This window comes from Bombus huntii, chromosome 6 (assembly GCF_024542735.1).
Source record: "Bombus huntii isolate Logan2020A chromosome 6, iyBomHunt1.1, whole genome shotgun sequence".
NCBI lineage: Eukaryota > Metazoa > Arthropoda > Insecta > Hymenoptera > Apidae > Bombus > Bombus huntii.
This window is the reverse complement of record NC_066243.1, coordinates 16,632,032-16,653,635: the sequence shown is the minus strand read 5'-3', so window position 1 is coordinate 16,653,635 and position 21,604 is coordinate 16,632,032. Positions and strand designations below refer to the sequence as shown.

At 34.1% G+C, this 21,604-nt stretch overlaps 1 protein-coding gene across 5 annotated transcripts; it reads right to left on the bottom strand.

Moving 5' to 3' along the window:
• Positions 1–20: 20 nt before the first annotated feature.
• LOC126866710 (filamin-C) lies at positions 21–20,226 on the bottom strand. 5 transcript variants are annotated; one of them, XM_050620608.1, is made up of 40 exons: positions 19,983–20,208; positions 18,088–18,465; positions 16,949–17,073; positions 16,675–16,805; positions 16,379–16,589; positions 16,187–16,304; positions 15,886–16,073; positions 15,624–15,779; positions 15,394–15,535; positions 15,116–15,321; positions 13,531–15,040; positions 13,321–13,456; positions 13,173–13,252; positions 12,919–13,086; positions 8,535–8,681; positions 8,219–8,446; positions 7,831–8,145; positions 7,539–7,757; positions 7,130–7,450; positions 5,668–5,889; positions 5,389–5,576; positions 5,084–5,288; positions 4,878–5,015; positions 4,627–4,800; positions 4,243–4,550; positions 3,946–4,174; positions 3,738–3,866; positions 3,443–3,658; positions 3,186–3,362; positions 2,863–3,102; positions 2,641–2,784; positions 2,386–2,544; positions 2,139–2,287; positions 1,831–2,017; positions 1,485–1,747; positions 1,241–1,412; positions 938–1,156; positions 670–866; positions 263–565; positions 21–193 (listed from the first exon to the last, which is right to left on the bottom strand). In XM_050620608.1, exons 2-40 carry the CDS (start codon positions 18,455–18,457, stop codon positions 125–127), a joined length of 8,859 nt encoding a protein of 2,952 aa, XP_050476565.1. In that variant the 5' UTR covers positions 18,458–18,465; positions 19,983–20,208; the 3' UTR covers positions 21–124. The 5 variants fall into 5 exon arrangements, 3 of the variants coding, with proteins under 3 accessions (XP_050476565.1, XP_050476566.1, XP_050476567.1); XM_050620609.1 differs by lacking the exons at positions 12,919–13,086; positions 13,173–13,252; positions 13,321–13,456; ... (9 more) ...; positions 18,088–18,465; positions 19,983–20,208 and adding an exon at positions 9,069–9,539; XR_007690018.1 differs by lacking the exons at positions 21–193; positions 263–565; positions 670–866; ... (12 more) ...; positions 4,243–4,550; positions 4,627–4,800 and having other exon boundaries at positions 5,084–5,209; positions 19,983–20,224.
• Between the last annotated feature and the right edge of the window lie 1,378 nt (positions 20,227–21,604).

Sequence of the window (21,604 nt, the reverse complement as noted above, 5' to 3'; positions counted from 1 at the left end):
ATAAAGCAGTTGTCAAAATATTTGTTTTACTGCATATATTTTAGATAAGTTACAGAATTGTTATATATTATGAAAATATATTATTAGTCCATATAAAATAATAACAACTTTATACGCAATGTATTTATAATATAGCTTGTGATCCACGCCATGAGGCAATAGTATGATGTCCTGTTGAATAATTATCTCCACTCTAAAACCAATGGGAAAAGGATAGTTTGGATATATTTTTTGTTTTGAATATTTTCATTATTCCGATTACCTGCGTCAACATTAGCAATTCGTCTTGAGTGTCGACGATTTTAACGGGAAATGGAGATCCAGGTACAAGGACGCCTGCCCAACGAACTTCGACTCTATAATCACCTGGTTCCGTTGGATCGTATCGACATAAGATTATCCGATCCTTCTGAGTCTCTCTCTGCATTTCTACTCTAAACGCTCCTTTAGGACCACGAACCCTCACCGTTAGTTGACCGGCGCCGGCTCCACGAGTGTCGCAAATAAAACGTGACTGAAATGTTGCTAATACTCCGTGTTCTATACCTGGCCCGTAAACTCGAACCTATTATTAAAAACATTTTTCGCCACTCATCTTTCTCGTTCATGGGCATCATTTCAAATTGAAATAAGAATATTCCCCGTATCAAAATGTAGATCCTACGATACCTTTGAAGCATCTGGAGCACCGGAAACGCGTAACGTAAAAGGTGAGCCAGGGACATGTTCTCCGGCGTATTTAATGGTTAATGCATGACGTCCAGCTTCTTGAGGTTTTACGTTCAATGTAAACGTTGCATCACCGTGATCGTATAATTCGCAATAAGCAACTTTATGAGGACCAACGCAATGAGCCGTTAATTCGCCTAAATATAAAAGGATATTTAGATTTAACCCACACAATTAAATAATAAAAATAATGAAGTATAATACATACCAGGCCCAGCACGTCTTGTATCAATAAAACTTCTTATTTCCTGACCGACTATACCATGTTTCAATCCATCTCCGGAACAAATAACTCGCGACGCGTCAGCGGCACTCGTTACATTTATTTGCAAAGGGCATCCTTTCAGCTGTCTTCCATTCCAAGACACAGTCATTAAAAGAGGATCAGGCGTTAATGGTATGTAACTTGCTCGATAAACGCTGTCACCTATACGTAAAAACATAATTTAAACAACAAATTATGACGTAATACAAAAAAATCATAGTTATAAAAAATAAAAGATATAATTACCTAAATGTTGTAACATTACATTAAGTTCGCTAGTTGGTGAAAATAACTGAACTTTTGGTGTGCCTGTGCCAGCTTGAGAACCATCTATTGTGAAACTAACTTCTTCTCCGCACTTTGCTGATGTTAAACCTCTTCCCCTTAGCAAAACTCGACTTGTGTCTTGTATAGGCGGCTAAAAATAAGAGATTAATACTAATTTGCTACAGTTATAATAGTATAAACATAATCCTGAACAGTTAAATACCTCTATGTCTTGAACAATTGCTAATTTTGGAGCCCCTGGGAATGGTATTCCGTTAAATAATATTTCTAAACGATGTTCCCCACCATTTAATTCTGGCGGAATGAGTTTCAGTCTATTATTTGAAGTCATTTCAAAAGACAACATATGCTCTCCTATTTTTCCAGTAAGTTCACCAGGTCCAGCTTCAGCAGTGTCGAAACTAATTTTATTTGATGGATGTAATTTTAATCGCCCAACATCATCGCATACAGCCGGCCAGCCACCTTAGAAAAATAAAGAAAATATTTATAAAAGTTAATATATTATTTTTATAATAGCAACAATAATAAAGATTATTGTTATTTACCAATTACTCGTAGATTCCGTGTATCTATGATTTTTGGATGCCAGGGAGATCCTGGAAGTTGTTGACCAGCAGAAACAACTCGAATGTCAAATACCCCAACTTCAGTTGGGACATAGGACACATTCCAGGTACCCGGATTAGCTCCGGCTTCAATTATCGCTTTCGAAACGCTATCCGGGCCATCTACCTAAAGAAGGATAGTAATAGATCGTAATAAAGCACGGTAAAAAAAGGAATAAAACTGTAAAATATAATAATATCCATGTAGAATGTGAGTCAAATGAAATATTACACTTCTTGCTAAGTACCTGAACTGCTGGAGGGCTTCTGGTGCCAGTAACAATAAAATGTGCTGTTTTGTCGGCATGACCGCTTAATAAACCTTCTCCTTTTGCACGAGCTTGTCCAGCTGCATCAACTGTACATATTAATGGGCTGTCTGGTATAGGACACCCACCTGAAAAAAAAATATAATTTTCTTTATCTCTCTAAAGTACTTTTTACATTAGTTAAACATTTTAGTGTATACTTAAAGTGTATGTATATTAATCTTACCATATGTGATATTAATCATGTATGTACCAGGTACGCTAGGAGAAAATTCAACCATCTCTGCACCATCGTTGAGCGGAGTAACTTGTAACGGAAGTTCTTGACCCAGTGGACTTGTCGCTACTACATCCAAATCCGCCATTCCAGCATCTGTTTTTATTACTATAACAATTTACGATTACAATTATAATAAAAATGTTATTTTATTTTGCGAAACAAAAAATATATATGCATGTATTTATAATTTTATTATTATACTTTTGAAGGCGATGTGGTCATGTACAGATACTATCATTGGTCCTAGTTCTTGCAGTTTCACCTTGGAAATATCGAAAGCTTGGCAGAAAAAAGGTGAACCTAAAACTGGCTTTGTGCCTTGTAAGACATCAATCTTATACGTCCCTAATAAAATGAGAATATTTCAACTATTAGGTATAATAATATTACTAGTATTATTACTTGCATTTTTAAATTACATACCGACAGTATTTGTAGTAAACTCGGCGAGTAAATTTCCATCTCGATGCTGATAACATCGAACTGGAACTGCATTACCTTGTGGTCCACTAATTACTACATCAAATTCTTTCCCAGGACTTCCTAAAGTTTCGATAGTAAATGAGGTCACTTTGCCAACGCATGATTGGTATAATCCTAATCCTGTCGCAGTTACTTCTCTTCCTCCAGTAGGACCACGAACTGTCACATCCAATGGGCTTCCTAACAAAAAATCACACAGTGAATAATGTAACTGAACTAAAATATCAACAGATAACTATAAAAATAGACAATAAATACTGTACCCAATATATGAACTTCGTTATATTTTATGTGGATTTTATGAGGAGCTGCTCGCGTAGGATGAAACATTATATCGTATTGGCCATTTTCTCCTTCTCTAACTACGCTATCGACATCAGCTCCAGCGGCGCGTACATTTACGGTCAACTTTCCGGGTCCGGCTTCTTTTGGTGCAACAACTACAAAATTTTAAAGAATTATTTAGAATAGAAATATTTTATATCTATTTTAATATAAAATTATATTTTACACGTTATACCTAGTATGGTTCCTGGTCGATGACAAACTACATCTGACACTTCCTTAATTGTTACTTTTCCAGGATCGAAAGCTTGAAGTGTCTGAGAACTAATTATCTTGTGACCATCACTGAATATTACGCTGTAGGTACCGACCTGTCGCGTACGAATTTCTACTCGATATAAATTGGATGATAATTTCGTCAGTGTGCACGGAATAATTATACCATCGGGGCCTATATCAGACGCGCAGTTGAATTATAATGTTACAGGATGCATCATATAACAATATTAATATATGAAACATAAGTTTACCTGTAACCTCTGCAGATACAGGCCCCTCTAATCCTGGCATTTCTAAGTCCATATATGCTGTATTCCCAACACGAATCATAGATGGTCCATCTAACATTGTACTAATCACTGGACATTTGAACGGACTCCCTATTGGACGACATATAAAATTACTAATCTTTTAATGAGTATTAATTAAAATCTGATGAAAAGAAAAAGATTTATTAACCTGGTACATTATCATCATTGAAACTAATATTGACATAATGAGTACTAGTAGTTTGTGGAACGAATGTTACATCGTATAATCCACGAGCACAAGCAACTACTTCGGCCTTAACTGTGTTATTGTCCGTGCTCACTACTAATTCCAATGTCCCCTCACCAGCTTCTGCTGCATCAACAGTAAATGTTGTTGCTTGACCTAATAATGCTTCAGAAAGACCTGATACGTGTACCTGCATGAATTTTTAGTGAGATAACTCGTCCAAGTAAACGATATTTTGTGACACTTTAAATAGATTACCTTTGTAACATCATAAACATTGCAAGCAAATGGAGAGCCTTTCACATGTTCATTGTCCACTAATATGCTGATATTATGTCTGCCCACTTCCATAGGCACAAAGCTGATATTATATTTTCCATCTATAGGTTCTATTGTAATAGGAAGTGATATGTTTGATGGTGGTGTTACAATTACGTCACAATTTGTTGAAGGAGCTTGTGGATCTATAATAAAGGAAATTAATTGCTTTACAGCTCCCATTTTTAAATTGTGACCTGTAATTATGGCTTGGCCTGCACCAACTACTTTACAGCTGAATGGTGAGCCTAAACATAAAACATTAAATTTGAGTCTGAGGCATCTAATACATAACTGTTATGTATTTGGATTCATTGTATTTACCTGGGACAGGTTCTCCATTAAAGCGAACACTAAGACTGTGTACAGCAGCTTCTTGTGGTTTGAAATTAACTCTGAACTTTGCATTTCCTTCGCTTTGCACATAATTTGGCACATTCTTACCATTTACAGCAACAATAATTTCAAGATTGCCAGCACCAGCTTGACTAGCATTGACTAAAATTAAACATGCGTGTATAAATATAATTAATGTATGAAATATATGAAATGAAATAAGGAAATATTACACTTACTGCTAAAGAAGACCGGTTTACCAACAACACCACTATTTATATCTGTTACTTTTACTTTATCAGCATTGTAAGCTTTTACTAAGAATGGACTACCTTCCACATGCAATCCATTTATTTTTACTTCAACGCTATGATCACCTATAAATTTTATGTACTTTCTTTTAGATATCCTTTACATTACCATCGTTTCATATTCATTCACATACCAACATCTTTAGGTGTGAATCCTGCAGTATAACATCCATGGCCACTTTGCTTGACATGAATTGGTAGACTTTCTCTAGTTGGTGAGAGAACTTCTACAGTAGGAGTTCCTAATGAGGAATCTGCCTCTATTGTAAACGTTGTTAAACGATTCACAGACACTTTTTCAAGTCCTTCAGTTATTATTACTTTCGCCGTGTCGCTTACCTGACATTTCAAAGAAGTTAATTATTTTTAATAAACAACTATAATAAATAGAAATACGTAATAATATTACAAGAGCAAAAAAATAAAATAATTATTATACCTGGCAACTAAAGGGACTGCCAGGTACATCCTCTCCATTAAACCTTAAATCCACAGTATGTACAATTGGTTCCCGAGGTGTGAACGATATTGCATACGTGTGAGGACCTTGAGCTTGAGCAGATGTAGGTACGCGACCACCGTTTACCGTCACTTCCAGGTTTCCTGGACCTGCCTGACTAGTTTCAACTAAAAAGAGAAAGAAGAAAATCAACAAATAACTCTCGATATATGTAATATATAATAAATTTCAATATATTATTAACTATAGCAACAATACCTAAGAAAGTTACAGGCATTCCAATAACACCATGTTTAGAATCCTTCACTTTGATAGCAGTCACGTCATACACTTTGCAGCTAAATGGACTACCAATCACGGGAACATTCCGATGGCTTACGGAAATTCTATGTTCTCCGACTACTCTTGGCGTAAATGCTACGCTGCACGTTGTATCTTTGTTGTCAGTGACTTGAGCGGGTACAGCCTGTCCATTGGGTCCTATCAAGTCCGCCGGTTAGTTGTTTAATACAATTTAGTCAGCCAACTACTAGGGTGGATCACATGGATACCAAAAGTGAACAGTGGAGCGTTTATGCGAGTCTATCAAGTTCTTTTCTGATGTTAAGGTATTTAATTATGATAAGCATTGTCTAAAGAAAGCGATATATGTATATATATACAGACATGTTATTATGAAAGAACTAATCACTGGAGCTTTTTAAATAAAAATTCAATAAGGTATTAGTTTGCTTGTATTGTCTGGTAATTGAATTCAAATTGATAGTTAGTTTATATTAGATACTGCAAAGTTATATAAAACAAGTAACTCAAGCAAAATGTATGAAAATTTAAGAAATAGATTAGAGATCGATTTTTGCATTGTTGATATTATACTTAATAGCTAATTACTACTCAAGTAAATGATCATGTTGGCACATTGGCTAAAGCAATACGGGTTTCACATTCAGAGTCTAAAGATAAAATTAAGATATATATAGCACCACGAAAATGGCTGTCACGCTTACTTTGATTTAGTAGTTAACAGTAAAATTGGGAAGTGTTAGTCACTGCTTTAACAATCGAATATTAAGGTAAAACCGACGCCTTTATAATATTCTAAAGTGGTAACTAGTGATAAAAGAACATGGAGACGACATAATGAGCTATCTCAATACAATATTTTTAGAGTATACGTTAAATAAAAAACCCACCACCAGTTATTTCATATAATCCATTACTAAAATAAAAATGAGATTAGTTGTGTTTGAGAAGTCTAGTAATGTCGTAGTCTGAAAGCTGGCCGACCTGCAACAGAGAGAGAATTGCTCTCAAGCTAGAGATTAACAAGATAGACAACACAGAGGCAGAACTTCGTGCAAGTTTCTACCATAATTAACAGACAAGATATACATTACATGAATATTACTAACAAATGTAACAAACAGTCAAAAATTTATTATGTAAGTGATAAATACAACATGGAAGGTGCTTATATATATATATATTTTCGGTTGTCGGCAAACCACTGTGCAACATTTGCAAAAATCTTATAATACTGAATTGGAACAATAAAAGAATATCGTAGGGTATGATGTTGCTGTGAAAATTGTGACATTTGTGTGATAACAGTAAAGATACAACTTTGAACTGAAAGATATACATGCAGGATACACGTATTAATATACAATTACAGTAGGAAATGTCAATGTCAATGACAATAAGAGGAAGATAGACATACCTTCAACGTTAACTTCTAAATCTTCTAAGCTACCGGCAACATTACTAACGGTAAGATAACTTTGTCGTCCTAGTCCAGCACTGCTTAATGCCTGCCCACTCACAGTTACATGACTATCACCACCTACCCGAGTTACAATCGGGCAGCCTGGTACTGTTCGTTTATTGAAGGCTATATTAATTATGTGTTCGCACGCCTCGAATGGTACGAAACTAACTGAAAACCGAGCATTTCCCTGTGGGGTGACTTGAGTAGGTATGTTCTGACTGCGAGCTGATATCGTAATTTCTAAATTTCCTTCACCAGCTTGACTTGCATCAACTATCAAAGCAATAAATATTTTGTAAAGAATTGTAACAAAAAATCGAAAATCGAACAGAAGTAATTTTTAAATATCTTTTCTACATACCAGTGAAATGTGTAGGTTGACCAACACTACCCCTAGCTACTGGGCCAATTAATACTTTATCTGCATTAAATGCTTTAGCTAAAAATGGTGTGCCATTTACAGGATGACCATTATATTCAACACTAATCGAATGAACACCGACGTCTCTTGGAATAAATTCTGCAGTAAAACCACTTTTTATATCTCCAGTTACTTTCACAGGCAATTCACTATTTGGTCCTAAAAAGAATACGCTTTCCTAGCATCACATAAAATAGTACTGGGAAATTCATAATATGATATTCTTACTGACCTCTTACAGAAACTGCAAGCTCTGCACTGCCACTACCATCAACCCCCATATGAAAACTAGCAGGTTGATCTACTGGAATTAATTCCAGGTGATTTAAACTTAAAGTTACTCTACTGGTATCAGATACATTACAAATAAAAGGACATCCTTTCACTGCTTCTCCATTGAATTTTATATCAATGTAATGTGATTTAGCAATTTCTGGTGTAAAAGAAACAAGGCAACGTCCTCCCCCTACTACTTGAACATGATTGGGTACTTCTCCTTCATTGATAGAAATTTCAAGTTGTCCTTCACCAGCCGCACTAGCATCAACTATAAAATTAACAAAGGATATAGATTGGCATGTATTATATTCTTTCTTCTATAATTCGTTATCTTTAGTTACCTCTAAATTGACAGGCATGCCCAACAACAGCACTGGGTACATCGGTAACTTGTATCAAACTGCTGTTGTACACCTTAGCAACTAGTGGTCCTGCCGGTAGCTTTTGTCCAGCGATGGTTACTTCTACAAGATGACTGCCTACTTCTATTGGAGTAAATTCAACGCGAAATTCTCCTGGTCTTCCTGACTCTTCATCAATTTTTGCTGGTACATGTCTCTTAGAAGGTGCTAGAAATAATTATTATATATTTATTATACGAAGTAATTAATAAATATAATATCAAATCTGGAAATATACTTAATTTTAGATACGTACTTATAATTTGTACATCAATTTCATTACTATTAAAGCCAAGAGCAGAAAGTTCAAAAAGTGCTGGACTACCAGCAGGGACCAATCTTATGGAATCCCCAATCACTGACATTTTTGGGGCTGGCATAATGCCCACACGCCAGGGTGATCCTGTAAATTTATAATTTTATCAGATAGTAATTGTATATATAAAATTGCAAAAATATATACATATATATACATAGTAATATAGTAACAATCTTTAATCGATTATTGTTTCAATATACACCATGAATTTGTTAGAAATAATAGAAGAATTTATATATGACACTGCATCACTTTGAGTAAAATTTTAATTTTCCGGCAATACTATGTAACTCCAATCAGGTGCTTCCTAACCTTTATAGTTAGTATAAGAAGAAGCATAACGTAAAGTGAAGAAGAAAATAGATTTCATAATTATCGCGGGAAAATCGTTAGGATTATATTTATTCGAATTTGACATGAGAATATTTGACATTTATGGTAATTGTAAGAAGATACAAGAAACCAAATTACCTTTACTACTGTTAATATTAAACTAAGAGACCTGAAAAATGCTGAAAAACTTAAGGGAGAAAGGGTAGAATTGAATTACGTTATAAGGGTACTAAACTTCAAAATAGGAAATCGAAACACACAAATCGAATCTATCGGTCAATAATACGGTTCCATTATGGAATACACTTCGATCTCGGCCATAAGCACGAACAGATATTGAGTATTTTCACAATCGCTCGCGCACTAATTCGATTATGATCATTCCATCTTTACTGAACACTAATTGCGAATGATTCCGTTGGAAATCCATTTTAAATATCATTTGTAAACTACAAAGACGAAAAATAGAAGAAAGATCGAATGATCGAGAAAGTCAGAGAACTTTATAGCTTTAATTTCTTGATGAAGAAACGTCAGCAGGTCGCGACTCAGAATCGAGACAGACTCAGAGTCAAGCGACGAGACGGGTGTAGCTGCTGCTACTACTGGGTTGCTGCTTAGGCCCAAAACCAGGGCCGTGCTTTTCTTGGTATACATTCAACAATCCTCTTTCATACTTTTTCCCCTGTATCTATTTTATTCCACATTTACTTTCATTTCGAATTTTATGATCTTTTCCCCTTCATACGATGATTTTTTACCAAGAAAAAAAGACTATTTTAACTAGAAATTAACTTTATAGTATAAATCAGAGTAGGGTTTTAAATGGACATGATACGAGTATGTTCTCCCATCCGTTTCTTGCTCGTTCGACCGGCTACAGTATATTATGTATGTACTACAGTACACGTTCATAGGATACCTGATCTGCGTATTTCGATACTTTAAGGTCGGCCGCAAATAGAAATTTCACTATTTGCATTCAATACGAAATTACTTTAAAATAACTATGGAAAAAGTGTGACTGTATAATTAGCGATTATCATTATTCGATACAAACGAAACAAATGTGTAATCTTCCATGTATCGCGATTCTATTTAATAATCACATTTTTGTTACTACACTAAACGAATATCACAACACAATACTTGGATGTATAAAAGAAATATAGCTTTCATGTATTGGAATTTCGTGACGGTCGAGTTCGTTCGGTTTTTCCTTGAGAGAGAGTCGGAAAACTAGAGCTTTATCTTTATTAGTAATTTGGCATTGCCATCTTTTATAACCAATCATGCGAGGAGATTCCAATTTGACATAATAAATTTGATATATCGCTTCAATAATAGGACAGTTTGGAAGTGAATTCGCCAGTGTTTGTGACATTTTATGTTAAGTACATCTTATACTTTTGAAGTCTGTTAATGTAAAAAGGACAAGATTAGTAATGTTTTTTTATATGTATGAAAAGTAAAAAGGGCAATTAAAAAGCGTTCGATATGTTTTACACGATTTCCTGCTTTCCTTTCGTTCCGAATTGTCTTGCGCTACATTCTTAATGCCAGGAGTTATGTCGAAGAGACTGTGGTTCATGATTCGCTGCATTCCCCGACATAACGGGTCATACGGAAGAAAACTCGTTTCAATATTTTCAAAAATATCTCTTAAATTGTTAACTACTGATTTAAATACGATTAACGAAAAAAAATCTAAAAAAACAAATCTAATTTGTAAATCTAATATCGTAATGAATGTTACATCACTTATGCAATAATAATTTGGAATTAATTATACGTAATGTAAGAATACATAATTTGGCACGAAAGCAATGATGTTATATAAACACAGTATCGTAATTTCCATCCTATAAACGCAATAAATTCTTCTGTAGCGATGTAATTAATACATAATTGAAATTTTCATGGTTAGTACATATTCTAACCGAGCGTTACGGTAATTTGCGCATCACTTGCATTTAGAAATTGTACTTATGTATATGGGTACATTGCAAGTATGTATATATATTTTTTTGATATGTAGATATATCTAGATAAATTCTTAACAACATACGTATTTCTAATTACAATCGATAGATGTGCTTTTACAACATTTTGGAAATAACTAAGAAATAAATTCAAATTAGGGAAATCGAATTAAAATAGCACGAAACAGCGAGAAGAGAAAGCAATTGAAATAAAGAAATTGAAAAATATATGTAAGACGCATTCCACATGTCGTCAAACCATAAGTTATTCTGCGTGGTGCGTTAGAATAGAAACAACCGCAATCATTTCTCTCGTGATAAATAATAACGGCGCAGGACATATTTGGCTTTACAAATGATCGCATAAGAACAGCTGTTCTTCATAGTTATTATAGACTACTATTATTAGAAATATAACTAAAAAAATACTCATTATTTAAACATATCAAGAAAGTAAAAAGATATCCAGGTCATTATCGAATACATTTTGTCTTAATAGTAGCTATATATCATGACATATTGATATATTTACATATTAATATTAAATCTCAATATTCTCTAGAAAATCTTAAGAATCATCATAATCATCATTATAGTATGTGCAGTTACACGAATTACGTTTACCTCTATGTAGGCAGAGATCGACTATCCTCGTTCGTAACCAAATACGTCTACAAGCATATAAAGACTTTAGTGACCACACCTACGGTTTCCTTCTCCCCGTGATATTCTTGTTCAATTAATGATAATATACAAGATTGAATATTACAAAAATATTATACAAACATCATCTAGTAAATGCTACTTGAAAAGCATTAGCGTTATATATATATAAAAGAATTTGTTAAATGTAATTTATCGACAAATATTATACGACGTAGACTGTAAAATAAAATCTAGGCTATCAGAATATTTAATTTTTTCTGATTTTTTTCATGTTAAACATGTTTTTTTCTAAAAACCAGAAATGACATTTTTGAGCTATCTTAATGCTCGGAACAATTGGAAAACTGTACACCAACGAACTTCTTTACAGCATTGTAGGTCACGTGCAATGTATAATTACCGTTGCAAAATGCAATTTTTTATATCGTTAATAATATCCTTCGTAGATGTGCAGTAGCGTAGCACAAATTCTTTCAAATTTTACTTTCATAATCTGTCATAGTAAATAATGTTCTAAACTATTATAAGATTGTACCAAACAATAAGATAAATTCCCGAAATACCTAAACATTGTATAATCGTATTATATTGTACAACAAAAGTAATATATTTCTACTTAAATAGGGATATTATTCATTGTGCTTAGTTAATAAATGAAAGGAAAAAATTTAAGAAAGAAAGGAAATGATGACGTTGTATATATGTCAGTGGAACATCACGTGGATGCGTGAAATCGCAAGTCAATGACCTGATCAATGACCTGTTGACTCCGACAGTATATGTATATGTATGTGTGTATGCACAAACGTGCTCGAAAAAAGTGAAATAATATAAGACATGCAGATTATTAAATGTAATTTTCGTACAAAATTTAAATATAATATCGTACATAAATATAAGAAATTTCATAAACAGTACTGATTATACCCTTACAATGTAAGAAAACATTTTCGTTAAATATTATGCATTGCACAACTTTATTTGGTAACTCCTTTTATCGAATAGAGAGATTCAATTCTCAAGCAATACCATCTCTATTTAATTATTTTCTTTATAGAAATATAGAAAGCTATGAATCACTTTTACTATTAGAAGATTGATACATTAAGGCAGTTTGAGAAGAAAATCGTTCACTCAGGAAATAGAAATAACATTATCATTGTCTAAAAGATCTTCTTTAAATATTTTAAACTTGGAAATATCTAAAATTTTATTTTATATTATTACGCTATATTATCTTTAAAGATTTTCTACTACATTCAGTTTAATTTACTAAATTATTATATTGTAGGAATGCAACGAATTTTTATCGTATAAATATCGAATAAAAAGTGACTTACCAGGGACTACTTCGCCATTGAATGTCATTTCCACAAGGTGTACAACGGCTTCATGGGGTACAAATGATGCCAGGAATCGTTGACTACCTAATGCTCTGACAAAGCTAGTTACGTGACCACCATTCACGAGGATCTCTAGATTTCCAGATCCAGCATTAGATCCGTCAACTATAAATTTGAAAGATACAGGACAATACAGATAAATTTGCATTAATACCCTTTATTTTGTATAATATATGTTTTTAAATACATACTTTCAAATTCTACTGGCTGATTAACAATGCCATTCGGAATGTTCCCAATCTGAATACCACGTGCATTGTATGCTTGCGATCTGATATAATAAAGGATTTAATTTTTTATGTGATTATATCTTTATTAATAATTTCAGTAAATACAAACCTGAACGGTGAGCCCTGAATATGTTGGCCATTTACTAAAATTTGAATGATATGTTCTCCAACTTCTTCGGCGGTTATTGTATACGTTAAACCTCGGAGAGTTGATTTCTGTATTGGAATTATTTTACCATTTGGGCCTAAAATCGGATAAATTATATTGAAAAATATATGATGTGCTGTACTAGTAATATAATATAATAAAAAATCTTACCAGAAACACTAACGGTAACTTTATCCGGATCTATACTTTGATCTATGATAAAAGTAGCCGGTCTATGGATCGGTAATGTTTCAAGCGCACTTCCACTTGCAAGTTCGTAATCCCTAGCTTGCGTTGATGAACTAGTAGAGATTCCACTATTAATATACCGTTCGGTAATTCCATCTGTGGTATCCGCACTTTTGTAATAATTATTATTTTTGTTTTTAAGAATTCCATGCGTTTGTGTGCGAGTATTATGACTTTCATTGTTATATTTTTGAGATATGTTGTACTCCGAAGTTGAAAGTTTCTGAGTGGACATAAAATTTGAGGAACTATTGTGAGTATGCAAAATATTCTTTGAATTATAACCTTGAGTATTCTTGTAATTGTTATTGAAATAATTTGGGTTATTCGTATTTTCAGCTGTAGCAGAATTGTTGGTTAGATTAGCAAGAGATTCTAAACTGCCGTAAGATAACAAAGATTTTGTTTTCTCTATAGCATCCCACGAATCTCTTCTAGATGTTCCGCCTACCATTGACGATACTCTAACGTTGCTACTTGTATCAACTGTTCCATTATCTATAGAATCTTTCCTATTATAACCGTTGTCTCTGTCGTTATTTCTTGGACTGAAACTTCTATTGATAGGACTTTGAGTCGCGCTACGATATGTCATTGGACTTCGGTTCGGTGACCGAGATCGCTTTAATGATCCTGAGCTATAAATTTCTCGAGATTCTTTAATAACTGGCGAATATCTTGGATCATGTACAGTCGGACTTGGATTTGGAGAGCGTGATCTACTTATTGTATTGGACGTATAAACGTCTTTCGATTCTTTCATAAAGCTAGGACTTTGTACAGTCGGAGATCTTGAATGATTGTATGTAGTGGTAGAATAAATTTCTTTCGTATCTTTAACCATAGATGGACTATGAAGATTTCGTGAAACAGGACTATGATTTGGAGATCGAGTATGATTAAAAGAAGTTGATGTATGGTATGTCGAGCTAGAATTTTCCAACGAATAATTATTCGATGTCTTATAAGTGGAGGTAGTTTGCTGTACGGGAGAGTATTCGCGTACTCGTTGAGTTGGGCTGGGTAATTTGTACGTAGGCGAAGAATAAGTTTTCTGCTGCACAGGACTCGATCGATCAGTTCCAACCGAAACGTTCAAACCATTCATTCGTCTTTCCAACGAAGATAATTTAGATCTTTCGAGACTAGATTCTTTTGACCTTTTCGATCCTTTTTGAGTTCCCACTCGAATAGAAAATGGAGAACCTCGAACATCGGAACCATTGAAGTATACATAAACTCTGTACTTTCCAGATTCTGATGGGACGAATGAAACTTGGTATTGCATATGTCCAAGATTTTCCACTCTGAAAGGAACGGACTGTTTATCATGGACTAAATCTATTATTACATCGCCAAGACCTCCGGTTCCTGTTGCATCAACGGTAAATGAAAATGGTTGTCTTGGCAAAGCACCTTCCGTATCCAGTAGCTACAAATATTTACTGAATATCATCGATATTCAATAAAATAAATATGAAAATATACAATATAAAAACTGACGTACCTTTACTCCATTAGGATCAAATACAAAGCATGTAAATGGTCCACCTTGTATGTGATTTCCTTTATGAGTTATCGCGATACTCCATTCTCCTGTCTCATCAGGTTGGAATGTCGCAGTATGAACTCCATCATTCTCTTTGACAGGACACGACAGAGATCTTCCAGTGGGGGACCACGCAGTCACATCAATGCCATCATGACTAGTTCCTAAAATTTATTTGTTTTATAAATATAAGTAATTTGATATAATTTCTCATTTATTTCACATAAAATATTTACCGTAACTGTTGACTAGAACTTCGACGATAGATCCTATCGCGCACGGATCCATACCAGGCGATTTAATTTTGGTTAAAGGAGGTAAAACTCTAAAGTAATAGGGACATCCATCTACTAATTCTCCATCGTTATATACCATTAACTGTGACGCAAACAGTAATGAACTTCGGATATTAATTGCTCATATAATATGCGCAACATGTAATGTATTTAGAATTATCGAATCAAACCTTATGCATTCCGACTTCAGTAGGTATGAAGGTTCCTTTCCCATGAATTCCGTTCCACGTGAGTCTACATTCTATCCGTCCGCTCGGATTTATCACTTCACCACGTACTTCTCTTGTATTTACTTCTTTGGTAAGAATCTCTAATTTGAAATGCGCCTAAAAGCAATGATTATAATCACTGTTACATTTTGTTAATACATATAACAATATACTTGGAAGAATGAACGCAAATAAGTTCTTAGGTAATAATTAACGAACTAACCGGCTGTTGCACTCTAGCGGAAGTGCTATCAATGTGAACAACAATTTGTTTGCTCGCTTGAGGGCGAGGCTTTACCCATTGAAAGTTTGCCGCATACGCCATAACGCCTAAATGTTCTACGTTTTGATCTGCCATATCTTTTGCCTTGAGAATAGGCTCCACGCCCAGTTTTTTGCCTCCGTCAATACCTTTTGAAGAATATATAAAGTAAACATAGTACTTTGCACAATAAAGTGAAAAAGGAAAAACAAAGAGAGTGAAAATACTCTCTTACATGTAACTACACATAAATGCTATTTACCCATCTGTATATTATGTTCCCATGCAGAAGGATCGGTATCGATTTTATCGTAAACAGGAGCTGGTCCACCCAAGTTTCTGACAATGCTACATAAAGTTCTCCCGTCGTTCCAATCGGTCTGTAAGAAATGATTCGAAAATAGAAAAATGTTCGTAGTATGATCTCATACCAGTGTAAGAAGTACTCACTCACCGTAAAATTTTGTACTGGATGAGATAATTGTGAGTTAACCCATCGTAATGTTGCATGAAAACCTGGCGAACCTTCCTTCATGAAGTATGATAAATAGGTCATTCCCGATAATTCGTCCAAATATGGAGATGCAAGATACTCTGGTTCCAACACCATAGGTATATCGAATTCACGTTTTGAAATCTCCATAGCTTTTCGACAGTTATACACGCTATAAGTATAAAATTTCTTATGGAATTTCTAACTTGTAATTTGTAAAGTAATTATAGAAAAGTTAAGATTCTGCAATTGTATACCTATCGTTAGGATCGAGCCGACGCCAGTGGGGAAATAGACCTGGTTGACAATAATCAAGCAACGCACTCAGGTATACGCCTGAATTCCAATCTGTAGTGAAGTTATTGACTCTACATTCTGGCAAGACCGTCTGTAAAATGTGTATGTATTGATAAAAAAACAGCCTTTAGCTCGTAAGACTTAAGAAGTTTTCCTATGTATCAGTGTGTAACTCAAAATATATAAGAGTAAATCTACTCAAAGTTACAGGTGTAATTACATATATGTACTGACCTTGAGCCATGCAAGCATAAGTTTCCTTGGTGGGAACTTGGACTTGCCTATTTGGTACCTTACAATGAGCGACCATATTAGACCAAGGATCAGTTTCAAATTTCCATTGACGATATCTACGTTACCTACAAAGAACAAGTGTAAGATTAAAATTATTTAAGTTATTTAAATTTCTGTCAATAAAAAGAAACTATACAGATAAAGCTGATCATTACCGTAACTGAGGTTTAATGTTAGTAACTCTGCCATCATTAAGTGTAAGTAAGTATTGTTAAAAAAATTATAAAAGTTTCTTCACGTGTTAAAGACACTTAATAAGGGACTTACGCGCTAGAAATTATATTAGCTGCTGGATACACACATGAAGTGTAATTGTAATGGTGCTAGACCATGATCTCGTAGGCGCCAATAGAACACCAGAAAGGCAATGACCTCGAAGTTTGATTTACAAGCAACGTCGTCACAATTGTATTTTTCATTTCGAAAGATAAGTTTAATTGTGCATAAATGTTATCGTTGTAGCACTGTTAAAACATTAATTACGAAAAATATTATTAAAAAATGTGATGTATGGATTTACTTGTATATATAAGTTTATACAAAATACATTTGTGACGATGATCCACATTTAACTATTACGCTTATCGTGATGTGACTCATAGCATAGCGCATACAAGCCATGTGTTTGTGCATTTTGCCACTGACCACCGAGAGAGCTTCTCTTTACATATATATATATATATATATATATATATATATATATATATATATATATATATATATATATATGATTCCGAACATTTTAATTGCTTGATGTTTTATCGAAGAAAATAATCTGTAGTTTATATGGCACATTCGATTAGTAGATAAAGTTTCTCTGTTCCTTACAACCAGTTAGCAAGAAAGAAATTACATAATTAATTGATCAAAAGCACATAATTATGTAAATCGAACAAATCAAGGAATCATGTATGTAATTATACACAAATCATCTAGGAGAAGTACTAGAATGGAAAAACGATTATTAGATAATGTGACGCGTTCCTTGCTACAGTAATCGTATACATATATGTACTTGGTATAACATTTGTATCGTATTCTATAAGTGAGAAATTAGCGTAACAGAGAATTTATCTCACCGATGTTGACGAGTTTCACACCGTCAGCCTCGATAGCTTGAAGGGCTGTTGAAACATTTTCTAAATGATGATGTTGATTAGCTGGTCTAGGATTCCATCGAGGCAGACGTCGTTTAGTAAGTACCTCGACAAGAGCGCAGAGTCGTGTACCATCGCGAAAATCTTCAACGAGGTCGATCACAGGACCATTTGCAGCATCGACCGCGTGTTTTAAGTGTTCGTTCACCCAATTTCGGAAAGTGTTCGCTTGAATTTCCACCCAGAGATCTTCGTGTCCTTTGATAGGCATTCCTTTCGCTGCCGTACCCTCGGCAGACCGGGCTACGAGACCCACTAATTCTTCTGGTCGTAATTGTTCGGTCGATTCCATTTTTGTTCCTATTGTGTATTAAACAAATTATACCGTATAAATTCTTACTTACTACTAATATAATATTCTTAATTAAAAAATAATAGTTCGAGATAATTAAACGCGAACTATAAATCAAGTGATTTAATATGTTCAGGGCAAGAGATAATAGCAATATCGAACTTTCTTGAGTACAACATAATAATTTATTGACTTCCCAAAATCAGTAAAAGATTCGATTGATTGCACGATACTGTTGCCCCGCGAGTTCGTTAAAATATATCTTATGGTGAAAGTAAATGTCGGTACACTGCTATGTTTCTAATCATCGATGCATCTTATGTAGTTTATATCCGTTAAAATGAAAATCCAGCGCTCCGCTACTTCATTATTTGCATTCATTAAATCTCTTACGGTTACAGGCAAGAGAAAGGAAACAAGAAAGCGTAGAAATAATATTGCAATTCAGCCATTCTGTTCTCGTGTTCTTTATCTGCGAAAGACGTCTCATCAAAAATCAACCTATTACTAATCAAATTACTAATATGATACTTATAGTAATGTGACATCAATTGCACGTGCCAAAGGAATTGCTTCGTTACGCTACACTATGTTATGACATCACTGTTCTCTCAAAACCTTGTCCGACCGGTGAAGCTTGCGTAAGTATGTAAAAATTTTACATTGAACCAAGTAAACTTCGACCGACGATGCTATCGAACATTACGATCACGATAGAATCGAATTCTCTTGTGGTATCGTACGTTTATCGTGTAATGTTCGATTTCAAAATTCGATTTCGAGATATAACGTAAATAGCGAAAATAAATATAAAACCAGCAAGAACAAAATTACCGAGCAACAAAAATACACTTTTAATATTCGACTATGTATGATATTTTATACTAACGTTGTAAGAACGTATTGCAAGAAATTAGTTAATCACAAGAATAGAAAAAATAAGTTCTTTCACTGTTTCGTGGGAAACTTTAATAGAGCACAGATAGATATCGACGTTACAGACTTGCACCTACAGAGCTGATGTATACGAAATTTACTTGCTTTCCTTGCAGCTTCACCACATTTATCTTGCCGAATTTTTGTATTGTCAATCACTCAATTTTTGGCATATTCCACAATATTAATTAAGATTTGGCAGGCGCTAACAGACGTGGTTCTAAACGACTTAACAGGATAATTGTTTATGATCGATGGAAGTCATTCTAACGTAAGATAATAGATAATTTAGTTTCTAGAATGTGTGTACGTAAATTGTGTAGACTTTGTACGAAGAGCATTCGTCGATTGGTCAATAGTTAATGAAGTGACCAATCGGAATCTTCGTTGAAAGAGCGCGATTTGGAGTAGGTTTATTCAAAGAATACGCAAAAGGATAATTCCGAAATTATGCAAAAATTTTGATCGTTAAGAACGAAGTTCACGTCACCGAAATAAATATTATAAACGCAAATTGTTTTATTCATTCACTCGCACAACTGAAGACGTAAGAAAGTAAGAACGTTGTGGTATGCGAACTGATATTTACGTCGTTATACTGCGAAGCAACTTCCTGAACACGAAATTTCATGGAACCGTTCCGAAGGAACGCTATTCCTTGATTTACACGATTTTTCTTTGAAACAGCTTGTTCCACTCGTTGATAAAATTAGGATGGACTTTAACGTGCCGATATACTATGCGAGAAACGCCATTTTTGGTTGTCGAAGATTTCCGGATCGTACCGTTGTCGACGATTGTTCTTCGACGCGCGTGAGCTCACTGAACTAACATGAAAAACCCCTTCTTTTCTCAGCTCAACACAAGCGCTTTCCGAGACCGTTGGAACTTGGAACACACGATTGTGATGAATATAAGCATGTATCTATACATCCACGGGCCCCGCACTGCATAACTTTCTTTATAATCCAAATAATATATCTTAAACAAAATGAGAGACTACTAAACGAGAATATCTCGATCTTTCCGACAAATAAAGCAAATAAAAGATGATTTCAAATGAAATTATTCCAGCATAACAAGAATTTTTGTGAAATATATCCTACTTATTTCTGTTTGATGCATCACTGAAATTCAGTAACTAGAATCACTCAAATTATTCCGCAAGGTGGTGGCACCTGTCGGAGTCGCAATCGCAAGGTAGCATATCCACAGGTGTATGAACAAATTATGTTTTATTATACATTACGTTATACAATACGTTTTTATGCGTGTATGTATATATTGTCGAACAAGAATTTTAAAGATCTTTTTTATATCTGGCTATTCTCAGTAAGCAACTCGGATGGGAGTAACTTCAATGACTGGGATTCATCGTTGTATTCGGATGTTTCTTTATCACGTATTGAAATCTCCAAACCACCCATCTACATAGAATATATCGTTTAATATATTAATTAGTTATATTTAAAAATTTTACCATGCTTTATTATTTATACGGAATCATTAAGAATGAGAAAAATTTGATATAATTATCGATATCATTTCAAAATAATAATACATATTCTTATATAATCTATATAGTTGAATTACTCATAGATATTCAACTACATTTCATGTTTCATCAAACTTTCATATACATATATATGTACGTATGTTTATACATATGTCATAACAATATACATACAGTATAAAATGTTTGTCCTTGCTTCTTATTACAATTATTCTTGTATGAATATCATGTTATCAATTTTTTAAGCTGTACAGAATGGAATATAAGATATAAGATAGAATGCCTACCTACCAATATCTTTTATAAATTAGTCACAATGTAGGTAGGGGTATTAACTAAATATACAATATATATATAAATACAAGATATATTGTACATAAACTTCTATATGTGGGACCACTGACTAAGGACAGGATAGATGTGATATTAAATGGAACTTAGTGTTTCAGGTTATGAAATACCGACCTGCCAGAAAATCAGAATGTTTCTTACGTCCTCTGTGATTTTTCATGGCGAACATAAGAATTATTACCGACGTACAGAATAAACGTGACATTTGTGGCGTCAGCTTACCAACGGCTTGCTGTTTTACCGATGTAATTATTAAGAACTTTTGTATCTATCGTTGTTATATTTATCGAAATTGCATCCCCTCATAGGCCAGCATCTCCCCTACAGCGAAGAACAGGGTATGAAAT

Excerpts from the sequence above, each read along its gene's own strand:
- LOC126866710 (XM_050620608.1), bottom strand. The coding sequence starts at position 18,457 with ATGGAATCGACCGAACAATTACGACCAGAAGAATTAGTGGGTCTCGTA. Across the intron at positions 1,748-1,830 it reads ACGGAATCTACGAGTAATTG|GTGGCTGGCCGGCTGTATGC; the intron begins GTAAATAACAAT and ends TATTTTTCTAAG. Across the intron at positions 194-262 it reads AATTGCTAATGTTGACGCAG|AGTGGAGATAATTATTCAAC; the intron begins GTAATCGGAATA and ends CATTGGTTTTAG.